Source organism: Drosophila tropicalis, unplaced genomic scaffold (assembly GCF_018151085.1).
Source record: "Drosophila tropicalis isolate 14030-0801.00 unplaced genomic scaffold, ASM1815108v1 contig_878, whole genome shotgun sequence".
Lineage (NCBI taxonomy): Eukaryota > Metazoa > Arthropoda > Insecta > Diptera > Drosophilidae > Drosophila > Drosophila tropicalis.
Genome location: NW_027173374.1, coordinates 1,074,447 through 1,088,767, shown reverse-complemented (window position 1 = coordinate 1,088,767; position 14,321 = coordinate 1,074,447). Strand labels below are relative to the sequence as shown.

Genomic DNA, 14,321 nt, shown 5'->3' with positions numbered 1-14,321 from the left:
TCTTAGACTCAGTCAAAATTTTGTATCTTTAGGACTTAAATCATGTTCTATGATTTCAGTTCTATAAAACTTTCGAATAGAACATTGCTCCATTGTTATTGATCCTTTAAGTCCGTAATCCTTTATGCCTTTGTTGACATATGGAAAAAGTCTCTGGAAACTATGAAACAAATCGATAAAAAGTCGTTTAACATTTACCAACAAAGGGATTAAATAAAATCTGGTTACACCTGATTCAATTGTATGTCATTTAATCGTAATAAATTTTCGTAATATTAGTAATAATAATATTTCATTTCATTTCAATTTTGTCTAAAAACAAACAAAACAAAACAAAGAAACATCTCCATCAGAAGCTGCCAAAATTATTTCAGTTATTTGTGTATGTATGTATACATATGTAACTATGTATGTATATAACGACATTATATATTATATATGTACGTGTGTGTAGGTGTGGGTTTTCTTTTTTTTTAATCGCATTTCAATTGATTGTTTTACACAAAAATAAAACAAATTTAAGTCGGAATCAGAGAGGAGGAGTTCGAAGTTTGTTTATAAACAAATACTTTGATTTGAGCTTAGAGTTAAAAATAATAATTCCATTTTCTGTTGTTCCTATTTTGACATTTGTGTCGGTTCATAATAATAATACGATGATAATACGATATGTACGATGTACTCCACAATATTTAATACTAAAAGAAATTTGATTTTACTGTAAATATAATAAATATTCTATAAATAAATACTTTTGAAAAGCATAAACAATTGCACTCACATTGAAAACAAAATAGAACAAAGTTGAATATGTTTAACAAAAGTTTAAAACTTTATAATAAATTAAATTTGATAGAATGGAATGATAGAAATTGTTTAGAGAAAAAAAAAACACAGTTAATAATATTCTCAATTGTTGCTTGATTATTGCAACATATCCCTTTTGCATATAAAAGTTGAAATATGGTCAAAAAACTAACTTCGGCTAGGCCAAAATATTTCTTATATCCTTGCAAAGATCGCTTAAAAAGTTAGTCATACTCAAAAAAAAAAGAAGAAACTTAAATCTCAAGGATTGATGCTATTTGTGCGCGATCAGACAAATATACATATGTATTAAAAGTTTAATCAATAAACGGATATTTCTTTATAAGTATTACAAACTCCGCGACAAAGTGAATGCCATTTTTCGCAAGGATATAATATCAGAGGAACAGTATATCTTAATTAATTAACTGCTCAACTTAATGATATCTAGTCACTTCTCCAAATTTGTGCACGACAATTCCTATTCGACTTAACGTACAAAAATCTTGTGTGTGTGTGTTTTGTGTGTGTATAATAACAATTTGTTTGCTGCCTGTTGTAGTTTTAGTTATAGTTAGTTAGTTATTATTAATATAATTAATATTATTGCTATAGGCCCGCCTCACAGCGTTGGAATATTGCGTCGCCCATTGCTAGAACTCGATTCGCCTGATCCAGCCTCATGTTGAGCCTTCTGCTTGGCCCGACGCGCCTTCTGACGCGTATGTTCAATCTGAAAATCTTCGACGCGCAGATTAAGACGCATCATATTGTTAATGATAAACTCCTCCTCAAGGATATGATCGGGTGGGGAGCGCAGCACTGCCAAAGTTTCGCATAGCCCGGTACAGGTTTTTCGTACCTTATGCCGACTGAGCGAGGCACCAATGATGACCAAGGCCACTTTGAATATTACCCTTATACCTTCAGCTAAAAAGCAATCCCATACACGCAACAAAGTCTCCCAAGGCAATGTGCGAGTCATGGCACATAGGAACCAATCAGTCATATAGAGTAGCGGTTCAACTTTGTGCTTCTGCAGATGACGATAGACTGGTGGGCAGGTTTTCTTGAGCAGACCCTCCAAAATGCCAGCATCGTTTTGTATCACCTCGAGTCCAGGTATAAAATAATCCTGCAGGTAGCTGTACAATAATAAATTGTAGGGATAATTTACGAACAATTAACAAATCAAGTTTACTTACACATCACATACGCTTACAAACACCCAGAAGGCATCCTCAGCGGGCAGATGCATCAATAGAAAAGCAGCTATCGGTGCCTGCGCTTGACAGAAGCCCACTTTAGGATTATATATAGAATAGGCCTTTAGCACATTAAACAATTCGATTTGGCCCACTTTTTCCTCGTCAAGGAACATTTCGTGAAATGGAAATTGACGATGTTTATCTTTTTTGATCTCCTCAATTGTAGCTGGATTGCCCGGTTTCTCCAGCAGCTCGCTGTACACATTTGGATTCTTCTTTTTAAGAAGATAAGCACCAGATAGATAGAACCAAGCTTTGGGGCGCACCGATTTCGGTATGCCCTTACGACAACGATCACGTATCTGTGGAAAAGATTAACGAATGCTTGTTAAAATGAGGCAGATATATTGAAATATTTTCGACTTACCTTCTTATAGTTTTTGGACATGTATATTGACCAATTCTCAATCATGTAAAGCCATTTCTTTTCACGTGCTATTATCTGGGCCTTGGACAGGGGTTCTTTGGGTTTGTCTGTGCGCTGAAATCCACCATAGAAGCCATTGCGATCAGGGCAACTTGAAACGGTGGAGCACAGTGAGATGGTGTCCAGGGCACGCGGTGCTGTGGCCATCGCCAACTGTGCTGGCAATATGATAATAAACTAATTCCGCAAATTATTACACAAGAGAAACGCCCACAAAAAGACACAGAAAGAAAGAGAGAATGTATGAGTGAGAGGTCCAAAGCCAATTTGCATTAATAATATTATGGATATGAACCTATATACATAGATAATCGTAAAGTGCGCAATTTAAGTGCATTACGTTTTCTATCCTATAATTGGCAACAGTGACCACTTTTTATTTTATTTGGTTGTGTGTGTGTTTTTTTCTTTCGGTATCATTACTCACAGTCAAAATCAAAACAACTGCAAAAGTTTCGACCGTATATTTACACCCTCTACTAACTACTACTCTTCTCTTCTATATTTAACTCCATGTGTCTCTTTTAACAACTAGAACTGGGTTAAAATGGGTATATTATTTTCAAAGTCCGTCAAAGAAAAGATATCTTTACGATCGCCATTTGACAATAAACATAATAAAAATGGTCTCTTTCCAAATATTTAAACATTTTGCTCATCAAATTTGGAAATATTGTTATATACAAAAATCATTGTATTGCCAGTTAGTTTAAGAGTATAATTCATATTTTACTTTAAATCGGCACAGGGTACTTGATAGTCCATGTCACTTTTAAAGATCTTAGCTATAATTCATTATCATGTCGTAGGCTTTATCATTTGATACATTTTAATCATGTCACAAAGATAACTATTCCTTTTCTTGGGCTTTTTATTGTTTTGAATAAACTTGTCCTTGGCGGGTGGTTGGGTGTTGGGGGCGGCCCCATTTTCTCTACGTATTTAATCCCCACCTTTTCATTTCTATCAAGTAAATGCAACAAACTGTCGCTGCTGCTGCTGTTGAAGTTTTTCGTGAACTGCGAGAAAACCATGATGGAAAACGAAATGGAACTAACTGAATATTTGTTTGCACACTTGGAGTAAACGAAAGAAAAGTTGTTTTCCCCAGCAATTTGGAGAGGGATACAACTGTTTTTTGATCATTGCCAAGAAGCGGCATTAGTCAACATTGGCGATAGAAAGAACTTTGCCCAAAGTAAAATATATATACACTTCAAGTTTTTCCTTCAATTTGTTTGATCGATTGCAATGATTGATAGTGAAGAGCCTTGAGTAGTCCATCTCCCCCAGGTGAGGTAGGTCTTAGGTGGGCTTACTTACAAACTAGGCCGGATATTCAACTTGACTTAATGTCTAAATGGCCAGTCAAGTCATTTCCAGTGAACGACTAAATGAGGCGCAGCTACTACTTACGAACGAGAAGCAAACTAATGACTGACTGCACAATAGGGGGGCAAAGGGTCAGGGTAAGTTCGGATGTGTCCCATTTTGGTAATTTGCAATAATGTGTGATATTAAAAAATGAATTGATCTTTCTTATGCAAATGCGGTGAGGAGACGAATGAATGGCCAGAAATACCCCACTTGGGTAAGGGTATGAACATATAACAAGGGCAAACAAAAAACTAGAGAAAATGGCAAAATTGCAATCTGGGCTGAAGAAAGTCAAGAAAGCAGCACAATAATGAGAAAAATATGCCTAGGGCATTGGACCCAACTATAAGATCTTAGATCTTCACTACAGGCAGAGCAATTCACCTTTTGTTATTGATGAATGGATGGCCGCCTCTTCTTATCTGTGTGGCAATTTCACATAAATAAATTGGTGGCTTCAATTACGAACTATTTAATCAAAGAGTTTCCATTGAGTAATAATGAAAACACGTCACGGCTAACCGTAGACAACGAAAGGGAAGACGTGGGGGGCTCAGGTGGAGGCGGTGGCCACCCACCCAAAGTGCTAACGTTTCTTAATTTTCGACTGCCATTTTGCCTACGCGATCCAAAAAGAAAAAAAAAACAAGTTAACTGCTTTGATTCTCTTTCATATATACACAAACACAGAGGCACATACGGGCTATGTGTGAGTGTGTACAATTGTTATTATTAACAGCGCCAGCGCCGCCCGCCCCCACACACTTTATCATGTAAACTTTTTTTCCTGTTGCCTTACCTTTGCTTTTCTCTGCGCTCTGCCGCCGTGGAATGCGCAATAGATGTTTTTACATATATTTGTAATGTTAATCTATTTAGTTTATTTGCAAATCGCGGTGTGCCTATTCAACTAACACTTTGCGCCCGCACAAATGTGTAGAATTTGAGCTTTTTTTGTTTATTTTTTACAAAAGGGAAAGGGAGACCAGTGCTGCCAGATATGTAAATGTTGCCAGACATCGGAACTGTGGAAACAACAAGCTGAAACTGTTGCCAGATCGTTCAAGCTTATCAATTGGGGACCCAGTATTTTTTCAAATATAATTTAGAGTTTTTTTTTACAAATATATTTATTTCTCTGGCATTTAAATATAAGCTAATGAGTCACCTTAGAGCAGATATTGAAACTAATTTGAAGGGCAACGTAATGATATTAACGAGCTACCTTGCGCCAGCCTGCGTCGGCCAGTCACTTACACAATTACACATTTTCTTTTCGTTAGGTTGTCTATATAAAAATATTACAAAATTTGCAAATCGATCTACTACTGTTAACTGCGACGGTCGTTGCGACGTGGTAAACGGCGACAAAGAATCAATTGCCGGTAAAAGAGTCGCATGAGTAAGCTATTTTGCTTCACCCTCTCCCGACATCAAGAGCGCGTGGAACCCATAGATCCTTCTCCACTGCCGCCCAATCGTCGCTTCTTTTTCTTCTTGGCTGTGAGACTTTCCTGGCCACTGTCCGTATTGGAATCGCTTTCTGATGACGATGAGGAACTGCTGGACGATGAGGATGAGCTTGAATTGCTGGAACTATCCGAGGCAAACCCAGTGCTCTCGTTGATATTAATACTATCAGCCACTGCTGCCAGGTCTGGACGTTGTTCACGCAAGACACGAAGCCACTTGCGGGACAGTTTGGGTCGGCCGCGCACAGTCTTGTGCCAGACACAAGGGAAGTTCGTTTGCGAGCTAAAGTTTTGCGTTATGGCCACAGTATCGTCAAGATTAAGCACCACATGCCACCAGCCGCCGGGAACAAAGACCGTTTCACCTTCGCCTTGTAGGACCTCGATGGGTTTGTACTGCTCCGGCCAGGAGGGTAGTTTGGTGCGTGGATAAATGGTGCTGAACCATGTGATGGCCTCATCACGCTGTTTGCCACCCAAAGCACTCGTGACCTTAAGAAGATCCTTAGGCGTCTGGGTGGGAAAAAGGCACCATCGTTTGTGGCCATATATCAGTGTATTCCAGGCACTGGTACCCAGCGGATCGATATGTATGCCCGTGCCTGAGCGTGCGGGTCCCATGACAAACCATCGATACGGTGGCCTTCTGTTTTCCCCACAAAACTTAAAGAGGTCGTCCCGAAAATACTTTGGCACGGTGTAATCCTCCAAAAGCTTGCGTCGTCGATGATGCTCACCAAAGCTGCTGTCGAATATGTACAACGGACTATCGTCGCGCGTCGATTGCATGTACTCTACATAATACTTCATCTTCATTTTGACACTGTAGCCTTCGTTGTCCTCTCCACACTTAAATTTTTGATTCCGATATTTCTTCTGAAGTCGAGACAATGTCCACTTCTCCACTGCCGACCAACCTTCAGTGCATCCGGTTATCACTACCGGCTTATAGGGTCTCTCAAAGCGGTCAATAAATTCCTCACAAGAGACCTCTGCACTATCGATCCGTTCCAGGTTATCCGTAAAGTCCCAGAATTTGTCAAAATTCTCATGGTACTTCATGGCCACCCACGCGTTCTCGCCATCCAGCTCGGGTCGGGCTTTCCTTTTGACATCGCGTGTACGTTTTCGTGAGCGTTTCGGCAGCTTAAATTCCTCGCTCATTTTGATTGTTTGATGAATTGTAATATTGTTCTAAATTCAACTAAAATTGAAGTAGTTAATGCAGAAGCAGCAGCAGCAAGTTAATGGGAAATGTGACCGCATTAGCACTTGCACTATCTGGTCACACTTAAATATATCTAGCTTTGATGACAATGACCAGAAAAATTGCCAGAAAGAGCTATACATATATGTTCTTCTATTAATCTATAAAATATTTTATTGGATAACAAGTGCTTAAAATTATTAATTAAAAGATTAATATGTTTGTCTCCTTAAAACCTCTTTTAAGAGTGAAATAAACAAAACCGATGTTTAGCCATAAAGCTAGATTAATTCTTTTTTGGCTAAATGAGCATCATTGCTCATGTGATGTGCCGTGACTAGAAGGAGTAGGAGGAAGAGTTTGTTGAAATGATAAGTCAAGTCGGACGAGGTAGTAGCCATTGAAAAAACTGCCCCGAAGTTGTGTTAATAATTCTTGTGTTTTTTCTCAGAGCTGTACAAGGTGCCGCTTCGCATTTTAGATCACCGAGTCTTTGTCAACGGCGAAATCGAAACATTTCTTGACAATTTTGAGGCGAAACGCAACGATAGTGAAGTTGAGAAACTTTTCCAGGTCACCGAGACAGTTGGATCACTGAAATACGATCTATCCGAGCGGGTCATAGCCTTAGGTAACGAAAATCTCTCCAACCTAAACGCTGAGGTGAATAGTTTGTTGAACGGTGTGAACATCTTGCTCAATAAAGCCAAAGGTGAAAGAATAGTAAGTTGACCAAAACTACATAAATACATACATATATGTAAATGTGAATATTTATTTATACATAGGTAAGCAACAAACTTCAAGAGGCACGTAAGGACCGTGAGGAACGCAAAGCTGAGTTCCTGATCAATCTTCAGCACGGGTATCAACGCATTGATAACTCATTTGAAGAAAAGGAAGAGGAAATAGCCGAACTATATTCTGATCTTCAATTGAAACTTAGTATAGCCAAGTGATTCTATTAAAATCATGCTAAAGACAACAATTATTGACAATCGGGTGCGACTACGCCCATCCAAGAAGGTATTGGACTTTTTGGCCAATCAAAGAGAACATTTTACACAAGTGACTGAAAATGTGGCCAAGTTAATGAAAACAAATGGGTATGATCTACCACAGAACATTGTTGTTCTTAAGGATGAAGGTGAAATCATACCTAGACCAAAAATTGATAATGTCCTTTTGAAAAAACTAATTGGGGATGTCCCCGATTCCATCCTTAAGAAGAAGTTACCCAAACAGAATGAGAAGGCGACGCAGGAGGAAGACGGTGTGGATGTGGAAGACGATGAACTAAAGCCAGTTGAGGGTCATTTTCTTTACTTAAAAGATTGCCATTGGCTTAATAATACTTTGTCCGATCTACGCAAACGTAAAATTTGCGAGATCTTTCTTTATGAGCTTATTGAATCTTCGGAACTCATTTTGCCAGAAAATGAGTTGAAACCACGTAACCCAGAACTGGAGAAACGCTGCCAGCGGCTTCGGGAAGAGCAGCACAATCGCGAATACCACAAGATGACCAAAAGTGTCGATGCGGGCTTAAGGCACTATCCGGAAGATACCATATCTTATCAAAGTAATTACATTACAAAATTTTTTTTTCCCTAGCCCTATTTTCATGTTCATTTTCGTTGCAGTCAAGAGTCTTAACAAACAAATTATTGCTGTGGCACAGTTTATTTTCTCGGTGGCAGCCGGGTTTACCTTTGGATTCTTTGGCGTCAATCTAATGGTTGGTCCTCTGCCTTTTGGATTTCGCATTCTTCTTGGTGTAATGGCGGCTTTAGTCATTGCCCTGGCTGAAATGTACTTCCTGGCTAAGAAATTACATGAATATGATGAAGTCTTAGATGCACCCAAGCGTAAAAAGAGGAAAGACCAAGAACTGCTGCTCCCACAAGCCGAGTGGAAGCACTTAAGCCACATGCTGATTAGTCTTAGATTAGATTTCTCGGATTTCCGCCTAAATTGTATTTAGTTGCACTCTTAATATATATATATATATATTTATATAAATAACTGTAAAAAGATTAATTTTCTCTCTTGGGTGAGGATACTAAGGAGAATGGGTTTACTAGCAGAGACTTTTTCGAATATGTTAATCATTTTGATGAGCTTCTCCTGTTACTCGTAGTGATTGGGCTGTGGATTCGGATTGTTCCAGGCATCATCAACACCATCGTTGGACCCGCCGCCACCTCGTCCCAACCAAGCCATTAAATAAATAAAAATAATGAAAGCCATTATGCCACTGACCACCAGAAACCATGTACGACGCCATGGAGGTCGTGAAGAAGGAGCATAAAAACGTCGCGTCCACCGCGAAAACATCTCGACTGGTGTGCGCCGTTGGTATTTATTGTCATCGCGATCTGTGCCACCAATAGGTGACTGTCGTGGGAGCAAGGGACGCCGGCTACTGGCTGTTTGGATAAAATATAGTGATTAAAAGCAACAGACTCTTTTTGTATCTATACACACCATTAAAATCGCCTGAGCTAGGCGGATTAAATGCATCCATCAGGAGCACGGAATGGGGACTGATGGCATCGCCACTACCGTTTGGCTTCGCGCGTTCCCGTTCGCCTCCGCCGGAATGGTGATGCACTTTGGTCATATTGCTGACAGCAGCCTGATTAATTGCCCTGGCTGCCTTAAGGCTGGTATGATCTTCTGAGAGCTGAAAATTAATAGAATAAGTCTGATGAGTCCTGATTTTAAGATTTTGTAAATCATTAGGTTACCAATGCCAGACCAAGGCCGTTGCGTCCCCAGTTTACTTGAGCCAGATAGTTTTTCAAGGCGTCCGCTACAGGTGATACCAGATTGGAAGTGGGAAATATTTCCACGTTACAGCTGGGGCACTGGTGTCCGCGTGGCGCAGTGTTGGCAGGCAGAGCAGCTTGACGGGCGTTTAAACAGTCCCAGTGATATACATCTAAAAATGTTGGAAGTCAGTCAAGATAGACATGAATACATTGCCAGATCTAGCTGCTTACGATAGCACACTAGGCGAACGCATTCGCCCTGCTCCAGTGTTGTTCCGCACAAGGTGCAATTGGAAATGTAGTCGCTGTCGCGCAGCCATTGGAGATACGATTGCACTATACACTTGGGATGACTCTGGACCATACAATGTTCACAGACGTTGACTCGATGTTCGAAACAGAATTGATTGGTCACCAATCTTTTCGGACATTTGCAAAGACCCATTATTAAGGCGGTGACTTGTCAAGAGCCGGCGCTTGGATAAGGAGTTTGAGTCTTTGTTTAAATATATTGCACTTTGGAGCTTTTTCTGCACGCTCACCAATGCCTTAAGAAATTTATAGAATATATATTTATCGCATTGTTGAATTAAATGTACGTATAAAGAATCGAAATTTAATGGAATTTTTGTTCGCTTTAGCCACGTATTTATTTGCAGTGTGACCAAAGGCAGCTGCAACAGTGCTGACACATAGCTGAAATAAATTCTTACCGCTAAAACGTCTCTAAAATTCGGCTATATTCAAAAAGAAAAATATGTGAAATTTCAGAAACTAATTTTTGTTTAATTCTTCGGCATTTAAGATTGGAAGCGGTTTACCTTTGTTCGCTGGTTGTTTTGGCTTTTGAACAAATAAGTCACAATTATTTTTTATTTTACAAAATTACTTTCCTTTCTTTTATTTTTAGAATTTTTTTTTTGCGAACAAAAAATGCGTTATAAATTGATATCCCATCGTATTTTGTGTATATTGGTATAAAAATCAAAGTACATTGATGACATGCAACTTAAAAAAAGGTCCTATAATTTGTAAGCTAAAATAAAACCAAGTTAAAACCATCAATCGATTGTGATAAACATCGGTAAGGGTAGAAGGTGTTGATCAATTTATAAAAAATATTTCAAGAAATGAAGCTCCAACTTCAATTCAGAATTTGAAAGTTTTTTGGTGAAAGGTTCTAAATAAAAGGTAGATAGTTAAATTTCATTTATGGAACAGCGTCGTTTGCCCTTAAATAAATCACCTTTAATTTGCTACAATTTGTTATTCATAATAATTATTATTTAAAAAACGTTTTCCATCGCGCACTTCTTTTTGAACCAGGTTTTTTGCCCCTCAATGTTTGTAATTATTTATTATCATTGATTTCTTTTTTTTTTTTTTTTGCGACTTGAAGTTGATAGAAAGGTCTTTGCACTTTGTTGTGTTTATAGGGGCTTAAATGTTGTTTTGCTTAATTTCAAATTTCTTTTCATGTCGCATTTTGTTTCCTTTGTTTTCTTTTATATTTGTGTTTAATATTAAATGTTGTTATTTATTTTGTTGTAAATGTGTTTAAATTAGAAATTGCGCACGCAGCTTCGTTTTGCTTAACTTTTGAGGTTTTTAAAGGGTTTTTGGAGCGGGGGAGTTCTATCGTCTGTTTATTAATTTGTTGTTGTTTTGTAGCCAAGTTTTTGCAGTTGTGTGTTGTTGTTTGAATTCTAAATATGATGGTACTTAATCAATATACTGCGCTAACCAACGGAAACCCTCGCCATAACCCTGCCGCTTCAACACGGAGCACATGAACAATTCCAAAGGACGGCCAGGCAATTCGGCGCGTGCTACTTTGCCCTGTAAAATTAAGAATAAACAAATAAATTAAATTAGCTCTATTACTGAGAAAATTATTTGTATGACAAGCTTCAATGTTTTGGGTTCGAAATGTTTTCTTTGTTTACCTTGCCGGTTGTTAACTGATACAGTCCAAACACATTCCTCAGCTCATCTTCACTGGCCGCACCGGGCTTATCAATTTTGTTGCCCAATATGAGCACGGGGCAGTTGGAGAGTGCCTCATCTGTGAGCAGCGAATCCAGTTCGTTTTTGCTCTCCTGGAAACGGCCACGGTCCCAGGCGTCTATTAAGAAAACAATGGCATCCACAGCTGGGAAGTAATCCTTCCAGACACGACGTGCTGCAAGACACAATTCATATCACATTTTACACAATTACTTCAACAACTAAATGACAACAGTTTAAATAAAGCTCAATCTATTTTACACTACAAAACAGACCCAAATAAGTATAACCTCTCTTATCACGTTATCATTTTCTAGATATCTTGCTTAGAACGTGTCAATGTCTTGGTCTCACCCATTCTTTGCCACCCACCCCTTTTCTCTGTACACATTTGACTGTAAAATCTATACGTAATGCTGACAATAGTATAATTAATTTAAACTCATACATAAGAGAGCTTTATCAATACCTGCTGCTTCATGCTTGACTTGCCCCTTTTTATATACCCTCACAATCAGGTTATATCAATTTCGTTGTTTTAATTAAAATTTTATAAGGATTTTGGCATAGCAATAATTAGTTTTAAATTCCACATTAATGCATTTTTTTTTTTGAGTAAATTAGCAAACGGAATGTGTGAGTATGGCTAGGTCAACATCATACCAGTTTTTAATTACACAAGTCACTAAAAATTAGTATATTTTCATTCAATAGAACTCAACATCTTATACAATTGATAAGCATATTGTTGTATCGTGGTTATCTTGTTTACTAGATTTACAATATATATTTTTTTTTCTATTCTACTTCTCATAATGGCACAGTGAAGCAATAATTCAGGGTTAGGCACTAATATATTTTTCAAATTAGACTAATAAAGAACTCAACTATTCAGATGTAGTTAAAGTTTCGTTGGTGTATAACATTCTAACCACTGTGCTGCTGATTTAGTTGTGTTGATTGAAAGCAACAAATGTCAAAAAGTACAACGCTTCTGCTTTGTATGAGAGAGCGCCTTATACTTGCATACATATATTTCTTGATTGTTGTTTTTCCTACTCTATATATTTTATGTATATGCATGTTTGTATTTGTGATATATGTATGAAATCTAAGTTGCTATATTTAGACATTTTTGCACGTTTAACCATGCAAATTATTTATGAATATTGCAAAACTTATGATTGAAGAAAGTCTCAATTAACTTACCTTGAGTATGGCCACCCAAGTCGAATGTAGTGAAGCGCATATTGCCAATGGACAGCTCTTCGGATGCTGGACAATGAGTTTGCAAAAGGGAGAGTATTTAAAATTCATTCTTATCATTGAATTTAATATTTGATACTTACTTGGATGCAATGTAGGTACATGCTGCGCCAGCTTATCATCTTTGAGCATATGCAATAATGTGGTTTTACCAGCATTATCCAAGCCAAGGAACAATAATTTGCCCGATTTTTTCCATAACCCTGCGGAAAAGAAAAGTTAAACAGCTTATGACTTTGGCCCATATTGTGAAGTAATTAATACAACAGACTAATGCTTAAAATTTAGTCTCCACACACGCACAGCTGTAAATTGTGTACCTCTTTGTCTGTCTTTCTTTTGTTTCATCTTTTGTGTGTTTTGTTTTTTTTTAATTTCTTAGTTTTTGCCTTGTTGGCAAATGCTCAAGAAAATTTAACCCAGCCGAAAGCAATGTCAAATGCCAATCGTTTAATGGCATAAAGAGAGGGGTATAGATGGGTAAGAGATGATCGCTTACCTAAGTATCCTAAAACACCGGTGAACCAGTCCCAGATGAACATCTTGACTTATATTTGTTGTCGATTGCGGGAGTTGGTGGCAAAAGCTGTGTGAGTGTGTGTGTGTTAAGGGGGAAGAGAAGTGCTGCTGCTGCTGCGCTAGACTGGACTGTAGATGATAAAAATTAAATTAAATACAAATTAATAAACAAATTAATGCGCACTTCAAACAAGTTCAATGTCCATTTTACACATTTCCACATTATCCAGGTATTTTAGAGCAACAGGGCAGCAGCGACAACAACAACAACAAAAGCAACACTAAACGACAATAATAAATCGGCCTTTGTGGTTATAGGATTGAAAATCAATCAGCTCCCATTGCCATGCGACTTCCGGGTTAGAGGGGCCTTGACACAAATACACATATGTACATACATACACAAAGTCCGTTCTACATTAAAAATGCAGTTAATGTCGCTTTTTTCTCATTTTCCGAGCAATTATAATTAGGTTAAAAACCTGTTCTTTGTCAACTTTCAGCACTTTCTTTCTTTTCGTTATGTTTCGTGTCTCTTTCTCACTGTCTGCCTATCATCATTTTCGTAGTGTATGTATGTTTCTATGTCTGTGTATGTGTGCGTTGAACTACGTGGTAACACGCATTAAACTTGGTAATTTCATTCAAATTTTCCAGCATTTCATAATCTCGCACTTTGGAGTCAGGCACACAGAGCGCCCGCACAACTCCAATTACCGCACCCTTGGGCATCACGGACATGGGACAGTTTAGGGACATATATATATATATATATACATGTGTGTAAAAAACAGCAGACATTTTTTGACAATTTGCACTACGTGGACGCCTTTCTCAGAGCGGGCTCTTATTTCATTGCTTATCCTTGTGTTGCTGCTGCCTTGTTGTTCTTCTGGATTGCGTACTTTGATTCACTGAATGTTTCTAGACACTATACATGTGCATTAAATGCATATTTTGTTTATTATTAATACTTTTTCTACAAAAATCCGCTTTTTTCTACCTCACGTCAAAAAACAGAACAGATAGAGATGGGAGTTTGTTCGACTCATTGTACTCGATGTTGTACTCAAAGAGAACCCAGCGAACATTCGTCCAAAGGCAGAGATTATTATTATCCAGATTATTATGGCAGATATAAGATATGATATGAATAGAAGTTTGTTCCACTCACTCGACAAATCACCGATTACTGAT

At 38.0% G+C, this 14,321-nt stretch overlaps 6 protein-coding genes across 9 annotated transcripts; 2 read left to right on the top strand and 4 right to left on the bottom strand.

Moving 5' to 3' along the window:
* Positions 1-229: 229 nt before the first annotated feature.
* wkd (whacked) lies at positions 230-4,893 on the bottom strand. Of its 2 annotated transcripts, none has more exons than XM_068299582.1 (4): positions 4,679-4,893; positions 2,443-2,679; positions 2,013-2,377; positions 230-1,952 (listed from the first exon to the last, which is right to left on the bottom strand). In XM_068299582.1, exons 2-4 carry the CDS (start codon positions 2,647-2,649, stop codon positions 1,430-1,432), a joined length of 1,095 nt encoding a protein of 364 aa, XP_068155683.1. In that variant the 5' UTR covers positions 2,650-2,679; positions 4,679-4,893; the 3' UTR covers positions 230-1,429. The 2 variants fall into 2 exon arrangements, with proteins under 2 accessions (XP_068155683.1, XP_068155684.1); XM_068299583.1 differs by having other exon boundaries at positions 2,443-2,655.
* Positions 4,894-4,990: 97 nt separating this feature from the next.
* Positions 4,991-6,611, bottom strand: JMJD6 (Bifunctional arginine demethylase and lysyl-hydroxylase PSR). Its single transcript, XM_068299767.1, has one exon. The coding sequence runs from the start codon at positions 6,513-6,515 to the stop codon at positions 5,313-5,315; it is 1,203 nt and encodes a 400-aa protein (XP_068155868.1). The 5' UTR covers positions 6,516-6,611; the 3' UTR covers positions 4,991-5,312.
* Positions 6,612-6,867: 256 nt separating this feature from the next.
* On the top strand, positions 6,868-7,517 carry Muted (biogenesis of lysosome-related organelles complex 1 subunit 5). Its single transcript, XM_068300956.1, has 3 exons — positions 6,868-6,948; positions 7,010-7,281; positions 7,347-7,517. The coding sequence occupies exons 1-3, from the start codon at positions 6,927-6,929 to the stop codon at positions 7,515-7,517; spliced, it is 465 nt and encodes a 154-aa protein (XP_068157057.1). The 5' UTR covers positions 6,868-6,926.
* Positions 7,518-7,530: 13 nt separating this feature from the next.
* LOC137585251 (transmembrane protein 199) lies at positions 7,531-8,592 on the top strand. The gene is made up of 2 exons (XM_068300953.1): positions 7,531-8,140; positions 8,202-8,592. Exons 1-2 carry the CDS (start codon positions 7,531-7,533, stop codon positions 8,540-8,542), a joined length of 951 nt encoding a protein of 316 aa, XP_068157054.1. The 3' UTR covers positions 8,543-8,592.
* Positions 8,496-10,002, bottom strand: LOC137585252 (zinc finger protein-like 1 homolog). The gene is made up of 4 exons (XM_068300954.1): positions 9,564-10,002; positions 9,309-9,502; positions 9,046-9,244; positions 8,496-8,987 (listed from the first exon to the last, which is right to left on the bottom strand). The coding sequence occupies exons 1-4, from the start codon at positions 9,775-9,777 to the stop codon at positions 8,689-8,691; spliced, it is 906 nt and encodes a 301-aa protein (XP_068157055.1). The 5' UTR covers positions 9,778-10,002; the 3' UTR covers positions 8,496-8,688.
* A 275-nt stretch (positions 10,003-10,277) lies between these two features.
* On the bottom strand, positions 10,278-14,244 carry Sar1 (Secretion-associated Ras-related 1). Of its 3 annotated transcripts, none has more exons than XM_068300894.1 (6): positions 14,128-14,244; positions 13,105-13,253; positions 12,689-12,808; positions 12,549-12,614; positions 11,279-11,514; positions 10,278-11,171 (listed from the first exon to the last, which is right to left on the bottom strand). In XM_068300894.1, exons 2-6 carry the CDS (start codon positions 13,145-13,147, stop codon positions 11,055-11,057), a joined length of 582 nt encoding a protein of 193 aa, XP_068156995.1. In that variant the 5' UTR covers positions 13,148-13,253; positions 14,128-14,244; the 3' UTR covers positions 10,278-11,054. The 3 variants fall into 3 exon arrangements, with proteins under 3 accessions (XP_068156995.1, XP_068156994.1, XP_068156993.1); XM_068300893.1 differs by having other exon boundaries at positions 14,099-14,193; XM_068300892.1 differs by having other exon boundaries at positions 14,030-14,168.
* Between the last annotated feature and the right edge of the window lie 77 nt (positions 14,245-14,321).